This window comes from Solanum tuberosum, unplaced genomic scaffold (assembly GCF_000226075.1).
Source record: "Solanum tuberosum cultivar DM 1-3 516 R44 unplaced genomic scaffold, SolTub_3.0 scf00241, whole genome shotgun sequence".
Classification (NCBI taxonomy): Eukaryota; Viridiplantae; Streptophyta; class Magnoliopsida; order Solanales; family Solanaceae; genus Solanum; species Solanum tuberosum.
Genome location: NW_006239165.1, coordinates 116,951 through 133,665, shown reverse-complemented (window position 1 = coordinate 133,665; position 16,715 = coordinate 116,951). Strand labels below are relative to the sequence as shown.

Here is a 16,715-nt window from a genome sequence, read left to right as displayed (position 1 = left end):
GCTATTTCACCTCTCTTCTGGTGAATCTCGCTCGCCACTCTCGTTCTCTCCCTCGCCTCTCTCATTTTTTATACAAACGCAAGTGTATAAAGTGTGTTTGTGTTTGTATAAAGCGAGAGAAAATTGTATATATACATATATTTTCGTTCCCCTCTCCTAGATCTCGCTCGCTCACTCGCCTCTCTCACTTTATACAATTGATCTTTTTGTATATGTATACCAAAGCAGATTATACAACTGCTTTCTTTTGTATATGTATAGCGAAATATACATATTTATGTTTGCTATGGAGCGCAATTATGCAAATTTTGCAATAGCATACAAATATGAATTTTGTGTTTGCTATATGTGAAAGTTGCTCTTTTTTATATATATACTCCCTCTGTTGAATTATATTTGTTCATTATTGACTGTGCACACTTTTTAAGAAACTATAAATAGAAGGATAATTTTACTATATCACCCTTTAAATCCCTGAATGGCTGAACATAATGTCTTGAAAAATGTAATATAGGAAAATGACTACAATTAATGATAAGAATAAATTAGGAATTAAATGTAATATTATCCATTGATTTCATGGATAAGAAGAGTTAGATATTCTAAAATAATATAGTGGACAATGATTATTAAATCGAGGAATTTTTATTTTATTTTATTTTTAAATCCCTTTCCCATCCACGTCCTTTTACTTATAATTTCAATAAATTCAATACAAATCTATAAGATGGACCCTGCGGTCAAATTTAATGCCAGTGCAGTCCTCTGTAATGGCCCGCATATGGCCGGTTGGTGGCATTTTTATTTAGTGTTGTCCTAAAATAAAGGCTAGCTTTTCAAAAATCAAAATAAATCGTGTTCATCAGACATTGCTTAGGATCAACAGATCATGTTATTAATGTACAATTTACTTTATACATTGTGTCATTCACCTATCAACTTGGGAAGCAACAAATATCTTGGTGTATCTTCGATTTCAATTTGTTACAATCAAAAGCTTCGACAAGCCCTAAAATCTCTTGTATGTAATGTGTATATATTGTAAATAGTAAAATTTGTATCAAGAAAATAATAATCTAGACTGGAAAATATCGCAACAATCATATAGTATTTTATTTCAAATTTGAGCATTACAATCTTTATGAATTCTCTTGTTCGTTTTTTCGAATAAATTCAAGAGTTTGTAAGCTTGATCTTGAATTTCGATAAACTTGGTCTTGACTTGTACGTGGATTCAAGAGCCTTTTGATTTTGACCTTGAATCTTGATGAACTTTAACTTGATCTTGTCTTGTACTTCAATTCAATGACTTTTGAGTTTGTTCTTGAATCTAGTGATCTTTATCTTGAGTGATTTTTTAACTCAAATATTTGTTTGCTTGAATTCTTGAACTTGTAGTTTGTAGAGAAATCTACGGTGTTTGATCCACGTGCTCTCTCTAGTTTCTGGTTAGAATTTTGGTGTAATTTTTTATTTATGAGGACCCTATTCATAATTGTAGAATGGAAGAGCTAGTATGAAAACAGGCTTCCTTCGGACAAACAGATTTAAGTGACATGATATATTGTGCTTTAGCAAAGTGAACTCATCATTTATAGCTCAAATCAATGGACTGATCCAATAAAATTGAAATTTGATTAAATTCATTTTTATTGAATTTAAATAATTAATTTCATTATATTAATATACAATAATTATTTGAACTAATATACTCTTAAATTTAATATAATACAAATCACTTTATAAATTTATATCCAATACTCTTGGTACAACTACTTCCCTAGTAGAATAATAATATAGTTCCTAGATAGTTACTTATTGGCCAATAATTTGAATGGGATACTGAAATCCACAAAATTAATATCTCAAAAGATGGATGTGTCAATTAGAATAAATATATATATATTTGTATAATATATAGTTGTCGACGACACAGTGAAGATGGGATCAGTTTTCAACAAATGAAATTGATATGACACAGGGCTTCTTGATTTGGTGTCCTCTCTAAAGGTGACCATTCATAAAGGTAAAGGCAACATCAAAGTCTTAATTAGTCGATGAGGGCTCAACCCTTTTCACTATCTCTACATATATATGATTTATTTGAATATGACATTTTTTAAAACACCAAGACACCCTTTTCATGAAACACAATCTCAATGTCCCTTTCTCTTAATATATGTATCTCATTTACAAATATGTCGACCATAATATCACTACTAGAAAATATGAAATTAGCTGCAGAATTTATCGATAGTTAATTTGTTGCTAAATAATTGTCCCTTATCCGTAGTTAAATGAGATTAACATAAAATTCTTGTTGTTTAGCTATAAAATTTTATCCGTCACTGATTTCTGACAGTGAACAATAGTCTATATATACAAAATATATTGTCACTATAGATTTTCTATCTCTAGCCTAACATTATTCCCATTTTATTGGCATGCATTCATCTAATTAACTTTTTTAATCATAAAAAGAGTAGTTTACTGTGGACGCTGACATGGTTTCGTTAAGAAGTCGTTTTCTCACTTCATAAAGAATTAATTAAACCAATACTCTAATCACTGCATTATGTCTCTATTACTCTAGCTAGAATGTCATTAGATTCTTCCCGATATAAAGGTTATTATTTTCTCCGTTTCAGTTTGTTTGATATATTTTGATTTGGCATGGAGTTAATATTATAATCTTAAATATAGGAAAATTAAAATTGAAATTAAAAAGCTATTAAATTTTTTTAAAAAATATCTCTTTAAATAAACTAAAACTATGTAGATCGAAAACAACTTGAAACAGAGTGAGTGATTAATACCCTTGTCAATCAAAGGACATGATTGAGACATATCTTATTGTAAAAACAGGGTCTAATTGCTTGTTTGGCCAAGTAGTTAAAACTTGTTTATTTTAAAAAATATTTTAAACAAAATAGCTTTTTAGAAAAATATTTTTTAAGAAAATAATAATTTACAGGGAAAAAGGTTTGAAATATATCTGAACTTTGATCGAAATTGCTGTAACAATCCCAAACTTTAAGCCGGACCTATTACCCACCTGCACTATTTAATAATGTATTTTAAAGGTATGTATATGCCCACATGGACACGTTACTATTTATAATGACGCAATATTTATGATGTCCACGTGATCATATATATACCTTTAAAATACACTATTAAATAGTGAAGGGGTAAAAGGTCTTTTCCAAAGTTCGGGATTGTTATAGCAATTTCGGTCAAAGTTCAGATATATTTCAGACCTTTTTCCCTAATTTATATTTAACTAATTCATTTTTAAAATATTTTTATTAACCATATTGTGTTTGTCTAATTTTATTTTTTTAAAATGTTTTTGGGCAATGTTTTAGTTTCTACATTAAGAATGACAGTCGGCAGTCGCACATACGCTATTCAAAATTTATTTTTCCTGCTTTAAGAATACTTTATTGCTTCGATATATAGGTGTGAATTGAAATAAAAAAATATAATCCCTCCCTCATATATAAATTTAGAATAATTTGATTAACTATCGAAGCTAATTAAATTAAATTAAATTAATTTAATATTTTTAAATTATAAATTAAATATTTAAAAACTAAAAAAAAAAGTATCATTATAAATTACAATTATTTTCATAACAAATTGATGAAAAAATATAGCATCTTAAAATGTTGATAATCTGACTCTCGAAAAATAAAAATAAATGAAAAATGTTATAGGACAGAGGAAGTATATATAAACTAGAGCAAGGAATGACAGTGTTGAGCAAATTCCATAATTAAAATTGGTAAACATCAATACAAGCACACCATTAATTATGAGATTGGCCTAGCTAATTAATATCGACCAAAATCTAGAGATCAAATAAAGAAGAAATACAGAACTAAGTATATAGGAGATTGATTAGTGCACCCAAACATATATAATATAGTAATTATTTATAAATAAATGATTGAAAATTACATAATTAAACTACGAATAATTGCAGCTTCTGGACTATCAGCATCAATGGTTGACAATAACTGAGAAAGTCGATCACTGAGATCATCCACCTCTTTATGCAAATTCCTAATATAGTTGCATGTTTCTTGGAGCACCTTAGATGCTGATGCCTGCAACATATCGATTCGTAAATTCATTATCGATTTCTATATAAACATGTAACTTATAAATATTATTGTCGATGTACAAAATTTAAACTCATAGACAAAACATACCTTAATTGGTGGAACGACTTTAAAAAAAAGTCAAATATTGAGTATATTCTAAATTGGTTCTATGTATGTAGTATATTGTGGGACCCAAAGCAGTATTCTGGAATTACGAAAAAAATTGTGAACTTATAATAATTTTCTCCTTTTCAACGACAAATTTTTTAACTCTTTCCAGATTGTTCTTAAAAAGCGAAAGAAATCATGCTATTTTAAATCAATACAACCAAAGGTCTCGTGAAAATGATATTGTCTTTAATAAAGAGTATTTTACCCTTACTTTTCGATATGATTTTGAATAAGATGAGCTTTAGATCGCGTATAGAAAACAAAAAGAAAGAAAGAGAGATTCACGTGGCACTAAATGTCTCAACTGCTCTGACTAAACTGACATTACAGATGAAGTAACATTTTAGAGTGCATTTCCAGTAACTGCTGACGGATGCATGTACAATTTCATATTCGAACCTACATACAAGCTGAATTATAATGAGAGGTCTATTACTTATACCATACTACATCCTGTAACGCATTCAACACTATTTGTATATATCCAAAAATGAAAGTGCATATAGAAGGAAGAAATAAAAACCTTGTTGGAGCGACGATTACGAATTTCAGGAAGAAGTTGCTGCAATTTGGAGACGAGTTGTATGATCTGATCATCTGAAATCCTGGAGGTGCCTCCTTCTGATGACTGCCTCGACCTTCTCCCAGACATATTTTGAGATAAATCTTCAATTCAAATAGCTAGTTGATGATCAGTATAACTTAATTGAATAGCAAGTGAAGTGGGAAGAACAAGTAGTAGTCAATTAATTAAGAGTAGTTAGAGGAGGAGGTAATATTAATAATGAAACTATATAGTAGTAATAAATTTTAAAGGACCACAAACTAAACAGCAACGAAATGAGAGAGAAAGAGAGTGTGTGATGGTACGTATACATAATAGGAAAAACATAGAAAGTGATGTTGGATGTGAAGAAGACAATTGCATGGGAAAAAGTAGCCCAAGAAACCTTCTTGTTTTGTCACTGCACCTACTTTTCTACCTCATCCATCAACTACCATTATACAGTTATTCAATCTGGTATTCTACTTTTTCAAATTCAAATTAAAACAAGAGGGGAACCGCTTTTTCATATTCAAGGCTTGAACCTAAGATCATGTGTTTAACGCAAGAGCAACCTCATCATAGGAATTCAAACTTAGGCGTCGTGTAAGTTTTGATCATATCCTTATCACTACATTACAAGTTTCTATTGATTTTAAGCGTATATCTATCAGTATAAATATAAGATTTGACCTATATTTATATTGTAATTTTCCGATAAAGCATATTCAAATGACATGCTCACACCACCGTAGCTCTGCCATTATATAGTATATAAGAAAATATACATATAGTATATATACTTCCTTCGTTCAGTTTTACTTGTTTAGTTTAGAAAATCTCTTATCGTTTTTATTGCTTCTTAAAGAATGCATCAAGTTAGTACCGGATACGTAATAATGAATGAATGAAGTATAATGTAATTTTCCAACCAAAAAAAAGAGAAGGGGGGTTCAAATGATTCACACTCATCTATCACTACAACAAAAACAACGCGACAATAAATTGACACATTAATAAAGAGTGCTAAAGTCTTTATCGGCATTAGTTAAGTGTCATTTGATCCAATGCCGCTAAAGGCTTTAGCGACATATACAAAGAGTGTTAATTGCCGCTAAAAATATGTGACAATTGAGTATTGTCATTAATTAATTGCCGCCTAAAAATTATTTTTACGTAGTATATCTCAGTCCAGCCTGATGCAACCTATTACTATTTGAACTCAAAATAAAAAGGCGCCGACGCCCTACCCTTTACAATGGACGAATATAACTCTACATCTACAAAATATATATATTTGCATTAAATTTATTAAATTATTTTTTACTATAGATCACTTAACTTTATTCAAGTATCGTGACATTCAATAAACTATTTTTAGTAATTAATCAAAAAGTCACTCTATTTGGTTCAAGTATTACATGAAGTTATAAGGAGATAATAAAAGAGATATTTTATATGATGCTTAGGCAAAGTAATATTAAATGACTTTTTTATTCAAATAAAATATTGACTTTTTGTGATACTTAACTAGGCAAAGTTGAGCAATTTTGGTACAAAAATAGTTTAATGACTTCCTATGATACTATTATTTGGTTAAAGTGAAGTGACTTTTTGTTACAAAAATTAAATTAGTGCAGTTTGACGATCATCCATGAAAACAATCTCCTAAAATATCTTACATGTACGAATAGATATATAGAGAGAGATTTGACATAAAACTTTTAGGGAAATAATTATAAAAACAAATTGATACGAAATAATATGTGTATGAGAAAAACTATTAAAACTTTATCAAATAAATATTATATTGTGAACCCACCATATTAATTGTATGAGATTATTAAATACTCATTAAATTTAAATCTTAAATATGTTTCGTATGCATATAGAAGGAGGACCGGGGACCGGGGGCCGGGCAAAGACGTTTTGTTTGAGGCCTAAACCTGATTTAAAATTGGTGTTTTGTATGTGTTTTCAACGTTTGATTTGATTTCAAGTGGGCTGAATTGTGTTTGTTATTGTACTAACAACATGTCCCTTCTTTCTGCATATATATGTCTCCATGTACAATACCATGTGATTGTTTTTCTATCATCGTCCCCTTATACAAAAATTACCTTCTTTAAATAAAGTCGGATTCATAATTTAATCAATTTTAAAATTCTTTAGTATTGTATCTATAGTATGTTTAAATTTATGAATTGATTACAGTCAGTTTGATAATGATTGAATTATCTTACTTCTTCGACACCAAACGAAGAATCTCTTAAATATGATACAAAATGACTTTTGTTCTACGATGAGAAGTTATATCGGTCAATTGTCATTTAGTTGATAAATCCGTCAGAATTGAGGTTCCACAATCGATAGTTTTTTTTACATTGTATTTGAAGCAAAACAACAAGCACCAACTTAACTTGAAGGGTGGTGATCTAATACTTCCTCTGTCTCTAATTACTTGTTCATTTTTCATTTTTTAGTTGTCTCTAATTACTTGTCCATTTTGACAAATCAAGAAAGGACAAAAAAAAATATCTATTATACCCTCAATTTATTACTTTGAAAATGTAGAACCTTTTGAAAATTTTAAGCTTTTAATCATCCACTTCATAATTAATAGGGGTAACGTTGTAAACTCACTATATCAATTATTGTTTTCTTAATAGGTGTACCAATTCAAAAATGGATAAGTAATTAGGGAGAGAGAGTATGTCGTTGATGACTCATTTCTTGGTACATCACATTTATTCATTTATGATGATATTAATATTCTTGAAATTTTAGACTAATCATTGAAATTTTAATACATGAATTTATATTTTGCGGGCATCAAAAGTACACAAAACTCAATCCGCTCCTGTGAGACATTCTCATATATAGTAACTTATGTACACTGCAAATATTAATTTTCTTACGGTATTAGTATAAGTAATAATTTATAAGTAGGTAGTTTGAGAGAGCAAAAATTAATTTATATTGTAGTCTATAGGTGTATTGATGTCACGACAGTTACTAATAATGCATGATCACGGGTGTGGTACCAGAAAACAGAGACGTGTCAATTGTCATTAATTAATGCTAATTACAGCCAAACCAAACCAATTTTATCTGTGCTCAAAAATTAATATCTAAGCATTCGCGTTAGAGTAGGATTAATTTAGATTCGCGTCACGTATTAAAAAAATGCTTTCTATAAAAAGAAAATTTATATTCAAAACTCAAACAATTTTATCCGCTACATCAAATTCATTGATAGTACGTACATTTGACGAGTGTTATATTTACCTTTTACACACATATATATACACATTATTTTCACATAAAACTTGCTTATTGACTATGTTTACATCTAATTCATGGATATTTTCCTATACGTACTTATTACTTGATCGTAATTAAGTGACATGCATTCTAACTTAATTCTTTAACCACTACATACCGCTAAATTGCATGACTTGATATATATAAACAGCAACGGCATGTTAATATTTGAGTTAAATTATATGCATGGCCAACATAAAATAAATAAAAAAATACATATTTTGAACTAGTTTTTTTAAAAAAAGTTTAAAAGATACTTTAAAAAAAATTCTCAAGTATGTACTCCATTTGTCCAACAATACTTGCTCACTATTGACTTTACATACTTCTTAAGAAACTATAAATAGAAGAGTAAATTAGAAACTAAGTATAAAATTGTACATTGATTTCATAAAGTAAATAAGTATTGTTGGATATCTCAAAATAATATAATGGACAACTATTGTTGGACGAACGAAGTAATATTTACCGTAGTAAATAATTAATCAAGTGTACTTATGGAGTACGCGGCATTGACTTATGATCCTTTATTCGCCTCTATTTGAGATTTAATTAGTTGTTAGTGACAATTCATGTCTAATTAATGTGCTAAAAGGACAAGGCATCTTACTTAATTAAGGAGGATCTTTCACAAAATATTGTTGTAATTAAGTTGGAAGATTAGGGATTGAGTGTGACTGGTGGCCAACAAAAATTTACAAATCAAAGCTAAATTATATAATAATTAATCATAATTAAATAATACTAGCTATTTGTTTTGAGTAAATAGTTTTCTCGAACGTACATTTACTGTTATCTCTTGTATTCAAGTTAGTAAAACAGAAATAAAAAAGATGAAATAGACAGAAAATAAATAATTCGAGTCCACATAATTCACTGTGTATCCCTAAATAATTTAATCCTCTCAAGTATTTGAGGTTGTAGATTAATTCCTCCCAAGATAAAATGGATTAACTATTAAAGAAGTAGCGGTATCTCAAACTTCAATAATTTGCGAACTAAAAAAAACAGCAACGAGAGCACAAACAGACTCAGTTGATCGACAATTTGATTTGTAAGAAAATGTATGTAGAAGAGAGAAATTTTCAGTGTTTGAAAAATGAGAGAAATTTCTCTATTTATAGCCAATTGTAGCAAGGAACGCGTCTATTCGGACAAGAGTGTAAACGCATTTGTTCAGACATGTCTTTCCAGAACGTTTGTGTCTTTTGGGAAAAGAAGTGTATGTTCGAAAGGAACATCCCTTCTGAGCGACTTTACCGTTACGCGAAATTTCAAACAATTATGTTGCGCGAATTAATTCTGTTAATTAATTAATTAGCATTCTGAATTAATTTTTTTTAAAAAGGAATAATGAGATTGATTACATAAAATTTGTCTAAAAAATTATCAATTGATTGCTAAAGTACTCGAGGCTGAGCGAGCGACGACGATGGCACGAGGGGCACTTTCTACTTAACTCTTTAAGGGGTCGTTTGGTACAAGGATTAATAATGCAGGGATTAGTAATGCTGAAATTAGTAATGCATGGATTAATAGTGCAGGGATTAGTAATGCAGAGATTATTTTTACTAAGTGTTTGGTTCATTGTTTCCCACTTCATCTTGTGCTTGGATTAAAACTTTATAAAAAACTTTTTCCAATTATACCCTTGAATTATTATGTAAGTGGGTAAATAATTGTCGGACAATATTAATTTTGTGGCCTTCTATCTATTTATGAGAAGAACAATTTTGTTGTCATGTTTGCCTTTTTTCACTTAAATTATTTGAGGATAAATAATTGTCATCTTAGTAAATTGATCACTTACAAAATGTCAATTTTCAATTTAAAAAAAGATAAACTATCAACTTTTAAAATTGAAAAGACGGTAAACAATAGTAAATTGATTAAATCATTTACAGTTACATATAAAAATTGCAAGTTGTAATTTTAATATGTATTCAATTTTATAAAATTGTTCAAAATACAAATAATTAGAAAACCGCACAAACATATATATATCAACAAATTTATACCTTCAATTAAGATCACAAACGTCATGTTGTGATATATTTGCCTTTTTAATTAGTTAATGTTAAACAAATCACATTTCAAATATTGTATTAATTTGTATTGGATTTATTTAGTAACAAACAACTCTCTCTAAATAATTTGTAAGTTTAATTTATTTAAATAAATTTAGTAGTACAAATATAAAACATAAAATCAAGAAAATAATTAAAATGATTTGAGGGATATTTTTGTCTTTACATAAACTTATCACATGGTATTATATTCATGTATTACTAATACCTCCAAATGGAAGGTATTAGTAATAGTAATACATCCTATAATACCATGTAGGAGGTATAACTAATCCATGGATTAATTATAGGCCTAACCCATCGGTGGCCCCTTAAAATTGGCACAAAATTTCATTTAGACACCTTAACTGGATGATGTTCATTTTAGACACCTTATGTTGGCTCCTATTGTATCGTTTTGACATTTTTTGCTTACATGGCTTAACAAGTATAATACACTCGTTGACCGCACGTGAAAATTCTATTTAGTCAACTTTTTAATTTTTTCTTCTTTTTCTTCATTTTAAGCCACCATTTTTGCAAACTTAAACATCCAACAATGGTTAATAAATATAGTTACAATAAGATGATGAAAAATAGTTTAGAAATTTAAGAATAGACCTATTTCGAGATTTAGTATTAAATTATTCATGGACCGTGTGTAAGTGCGTGTGTGCCCAGATGTTATGCAAAAAGGGATTTGGAAAAAAAAATCAGGGGAGGAACGGGGGTGTCTGCAAGTGGATAGGTATTTGGAGAAGGCAGTGTGGGGTGGGGGCGGGGGGCACGGGGTATTTTTCTGCAAATGGGTAGCAGGGGTTGTTTGTGCAAGGTAGGTTGAAATCGTGGGGTATCAAAATGACACAATTGAACTCCACATGAGGTGTCTAGAATGAACATCGTCCAGTTGAGGTGTCCAAGTGAATTCGTGCCAACTTTAAGAAGTCACCGATGGATTAGGCCTTAATTATATATAGACTCAATTTCCTAACAAACATAGTACTAAATAATACCATACATAATACATGGACTATTTGTTTTAATGCAGTCTACCAAACGACCCCTAAGAGTTAAAGGAAGTGTTTCCTAATATAAAAACAACTCTTTTTATTTCTTCTACCAATATGAGAGAAATGACTTTTCATTTTCCCTCCAAATTGATTTTCCCACATTTCTCAATTTCTCATTTATTCTTATTTCACATTCGCACCTTGTTAAAATCCAACATTTACAACATTAGATAGATTTAACGTATTTAGAGGGTTCCAGAAAAATTTACTAACTTTTTTTCAAATCTTATATTTATATATTGAGTTATTGCTTAGAATAAAAATGGTTTATAGGTTTAGTAGAAAAAGTGAAACTCGATTATGTTTTGTTGCCCTTCTTTACAAGGGGTTCAAATCCCAGAGGACACCCTAATTAACTTATTTTTTGCTTTTCTTTTATAAAAAACACACAAGACTTTATTGTCTTTTTTAAAAAATAAATCATAAACTTTAAATTTTGGATTTGTTTAAAAAGGATGTAAATAGAAAAAGGCAACTTTTTCTCCAAAACATTTTGCAAAATATTGATCAAACATAAATTACTGTTTTAATATTGTCAAAAATGCATTCTAAATTGATTAGCCAAATAAAATCACTACTCCTCAAAAACCCTTTTTGACAAAAAAAATAAAATCAAAATAAACAGATTTTAAAATTTTGATCAAATATATTTCCGATCGCTAGGTAAAATGGGCATTCCTCCTAGTTTACGACATAAGCACGAGATGGTACTATCAAGGTTCATGTCACATGCAATTTCGTCCTCCATGAACGACATGATAATTAAGTGGTGTACTACTTATGTTATTTAGGTAAAAGAATTATTTATTTCGAAACAATGCACACACAAATTAAATAATTCTATGATTTTGTCTACCATAGTCACATGTCCCAAACAGGTTTTAGGATCCCTACAAACCCCTCACCAAGATATTTGTGTCATAACCACACACTAAAAATCCTACCTTTTTAATCATATTTTTTCTCTTATTTTATAACTCTAATTATAGACATTCATCAATAATAATTAGTTACGCATATTATAAGACATCAAGTTAGCTTTTTCAATAAAAGAAATTAGTTTTGTAGGTCATTTATAAATAAGAAAATAATTTTATATTCTCTTTTATTCATTTTGTAAGTGGGCAGAAGATCTGAGTTTCTCCCTAAAACCTTTAGTTAATAATCAACATCAAATAAATGAGAATTATTTTTTGCCTCTTTGTCTTTTCACAAAAATATCCACCTTTTAGTCCCTTATTTTAAAAAGTAGACATTGTCCTATAATTTTTATAAGTGAAACTACGAAATATAGTATTATAAGATTACACTTAGGAAATTTAAAATTAGGTGATTATTAACTTTTGAAAAATTGAATTGAAAAGTAATTAATAAGCGCTATTTCTATATTAAAGTTTCATTACTACTCCTAGTCCGAAAAATGTTTAAATAAACAACATATAACAATTAATGGGCTCACTTCACCATTGACTAAAGTTAGAAGTAGGAGCAATTTTGCTCTTTAATTATTTATAATTTCTTATTTTGGTTCTTATAATATATTTATTAAGCACATGCAATTTTTAATTGAATAACGAGTACTATATTTTTTTGTCCATTTACTTAAGAAATATATTTCATTCAGGCTATTTTAAGAATTATGCTAACCCTCATAGCACTATAAATTATTTAAGGTAACATATAGGCAATTAAATAATGTCATGATCAATAATTCATTTAATTTGAGAAGAGGATGAACTGAAAGTGTGTATTTCACTTAATTAAATGTTGTATATGGTATTATGGTTAGCAATATATTATAAGTATCAAAGTTAGAATTTATCAATATTAGGGAGAGACTAACAACGTGGTTACAGTCTAATGCTACTATTTTTAATTAGGTCTACACTAAATTCTAGCCAGTACTTTATGTTTTTTTGTTTTTTTTTTAAAAAAGAAATTTGCATTTATATTTTGCATCTGTTGATGGAAAGTTATCAATAGCTCGTAGAATTAATTAAGGTGTACATATAACGCTATATGATGATAATAAAAATAAATTAATCTTGTTAGCTACTAAATTTCACTTGTCAAAAGCTAGCTTTAATATCTCACATAAATTCATCACAGTTTTCAAATATATATCTCTGATCAGGATTTTTTTGTTAGGGTTTTTAATAAAATGATATTAGTAATAATGCCAATCGAGTATTTAGGACAGAGTGAAATCTCAAAGGCCATTATTTATTGTTTTCACAATCAGTCTAGCTCTGCAATCCCTTCTTTAAAAATAGTGTATGAAAACAATAATACAGTAAAATCTTACTAAATTAATACTCGGTAAATTAATAATTTTTTTAAGATAATATTTTTCTCCTGTCCCAACTTAGGCCAATGAAAAAAATCATCAAATTCGATAAGATAATATATTTTCAGAAGACCCCTATATAAATATACAGTCTCATTAATATTATGATTTAATAATTCCTTAAAAGTACATGTATATGTAAGACAATTTAGTGAAATATGATTCTATTGGTTTTTGTTAAAATTCAAATCTAGTTGAAACTCATCTCTAACTTTTTTTATTGCATCCAAAAGTTTCGGTGTTGCCACGACTACAAATCTTTTTGAGTGCATGTGGAATGATCTCTTTCGTATTCACACAATTCTTTACGTATTTGATATATCATTGTTGATTTTGTGACACCTTTTAAATGAGAGTCATTTATGGATATGGTTTCAAAAAAAAAATCTATGTTGCTTATATAGTTTATTTTCTCACCGTCATACATTGAATGTTTCTAGTAAAGATACAATGAATAATATTTGATTATTAAGAAACAATGAACATTATGAATAATGAATTTATTTTTACAATGAATCATTGAATTTTTGAATTTATTTTATAATGAATCATTTAACAAAAAAAATAAATCACAATGAATCATACATATACATTGTACTTTATAAAGTTATTTTTTATATAAATTCAATAAATATGATACATAATTTAGTAAGATCTAATGATTTTGATGTATTCACTATACTTAGATACGTAATATTGTGTCACGACCCAAAATGAGTCGTGAGTGGCACCCACACTTAACCTTCTAAGTGGCGAACCAAGGAATCCAAACCCCAACATATATCAATAATTCAACTACGAATAACAACAATAATGCGGAAGCTTAAAACTTATTAAAGTAACCAATCAAATAAACTTCTAAAGTTTAACACTTATTATCTCCAAAATCTGAAAGTCATCACATCAAGGACATGCAATCTCCAAATACTATGTCTAAGAGTATCAAGACACCAAAATAAATGAATAAAATAGTTTGTGTCTGAAAACTAAGGACATCATGCCATGACCAAGAGAATCTGACACGAGCTGGAATGAATAGCTCACCCTGGAACCTGATGTGCTGGAGACTGGCTAGAGCTGAGGGTGAGTCGAAGTCACTGATACACTCGCTACACTCCACAAAAAGAAAACAAGGAAAAATACAAGTAGGGCTCAGTGCAGACAACATGTATTGAGTAGATATCATCGGCCAACTCAAAATAGAAACTAATATGTAATGAATAATAGTATAAAATCAACTATGACACTTAGCAGGTGGCAAGCAACAAACACATGAACCAGTGTCAACAACACTGAAGTAAGTACGTAATCAGTCAACAATATCAAGATCACACATGAGAACTCATGCCTCCAAACCAAACTAATTTGGGAAATGAGTTCTTTGAGATTGAGTACATTAAGTTAATTCAATATTTTTTCCTTTAATGTTACCGTGTCGGAACGTGACACTCCGATTCAATTATACCGTGTCGGAATGTGACACTCTGTTCCAATAATACCGTGTCGGAACGTGACACTCCAATCCAATTATACTGTGTCGGAACGTGACACTACGATCCAATAATATATTGTCGGAACGTGACACTCCGATCCAATTATACATTGTCGGAACGTGACACTCCGATCCAATTATACATTGTCGGAACGTGACACTCCGATCCAATTATACCCCCCCGATCCAATAATACCATGCCGACTCGTTGTATCCAATCTAATATATCGTTAATTTATCATTTATTATCACCACTTTTCAATTAATTAACAATATTTCATCAAGCCTTGTTTATTAAAAGCATCACTTCGATAGAGAGGGTTCAAGATTATAAATTCCATGTCTCAGGATTTCAGACCAATCACAAACCACACAACCAAGCTACACAATCATACAATCAAGTACATAGAAAACTACACAATATCATTCAATGCATATCAATCACTATTACGAGTCTATCTATCAAATAGAATAAACCATAACCTACCTCCACCGAAGAATCGAAGTCGAGCAAACTACTTCTCCAACGATTTTCCTTTCCTCAATGCCTCGAAACGTTTCCAATCTATCAAGTATACAATATTCGTAAACAAACAAGTTCATGGACATCCATCATGCTATACTTCTAGCCTAGATCCGCAAAAATCATCAAGCACAAATCTATATTCAAGTTTCTAATCTTGAGGTCAATTGGTATATCAAGTCTTCTATTTCTTATATTCAAGCTTAAGGTTAAGTCTTGGTTCCTCCAAATAAATTAATATAATGACATTCATATAATATAGTACACGTAATATTTAATTACGTATACCAACATATCAATACTTGAGTCATAATGTGATAACCATAGGAAAATTCCATACCTAAAACCAAAGGCATAACCCGTAACTTCAACACTGAAATAACGCCCAAAGCCTTGACCGAAATTCCAAATTCATTTTACAATTCTAATTAACTCTTAATTAATCACCAGAAAATCATTAATTAGTCATTAACTTCCTTAATTTCTTATTGGTCATAATGTTTCAATTTTCAAATTGGCAATCACGGGTACAGAGAGGAATTTTCAATTTGCCTCTTTCCAATTAACATTATAATAATCTAATTCTAACCATAACATTAAAATAATATAAATTCCCTACCCCAACCATTAACTATCCACCATTGTCCTAAATTTGACCCTCACCAGGTAAGTAATAATCCTAACAATAACGGCGTTACAGTGCAGCAACCGACCTTGGCAATTAAGTTTACAATTTCATCTCTTCTACCTACAATTTAATATCAATAATATTATCACTATATCCATGCAATTCATCAACATTGGCAATTGAAAATTTGCTTACCTGATGCCGCATAAAGTAATTTTCCACGTTGTTCGTCCACAGGTGAGTTTCTCTCGTCTCAAACCCTTATTCTTTTTCTACAAAATATTTACTCCCTAATCTATATACTATATTAGAAGAGTCTAGGATTTTACTACCAAAAGTGGGCCCCATCTCCTTCCACTTAAATAATATTTTTCAACCTTATCATGGTAAAAGTTGAATTTATTATCCTTTACATTTAATTTTATATGATATTATTTTTTC

The 16,715-nt window shown here is 29.4% G+C and overlaps 1 protein-coding gene across 1 annotated transcript; it reads right to left on the bottom strand.

The window, feature by feature from the left end:
- Nucleotides 1-3,777: 3,777 nt before the first annotated feature.
- LOC102605552 (transcription factor PRE6-like) lies at nucleotides 3,778-5,074 on the bottom strand. The gene is made up of 2 exons (XM_006357053.2): nucleotides 4,804-5,074; nucleotides 3,778-4,112 (listed from the first exon to the last, which is right to left on the bottom strand). Exons 1-2 carry the CDS (start codon nucleotides 4,930-4,932, stop codon nucleotides 3,960-3,962), a joined length of 282 nt encoding a protein of 93 aa, XP_006357115.1. The 5' UTR covers nucleotides 4,933-5,074; the 3' UTR covers nucleotides 3,778-3,959.
- Nucleotides 5,075-16,715: the final 11,641 nt, after the last annotated feature.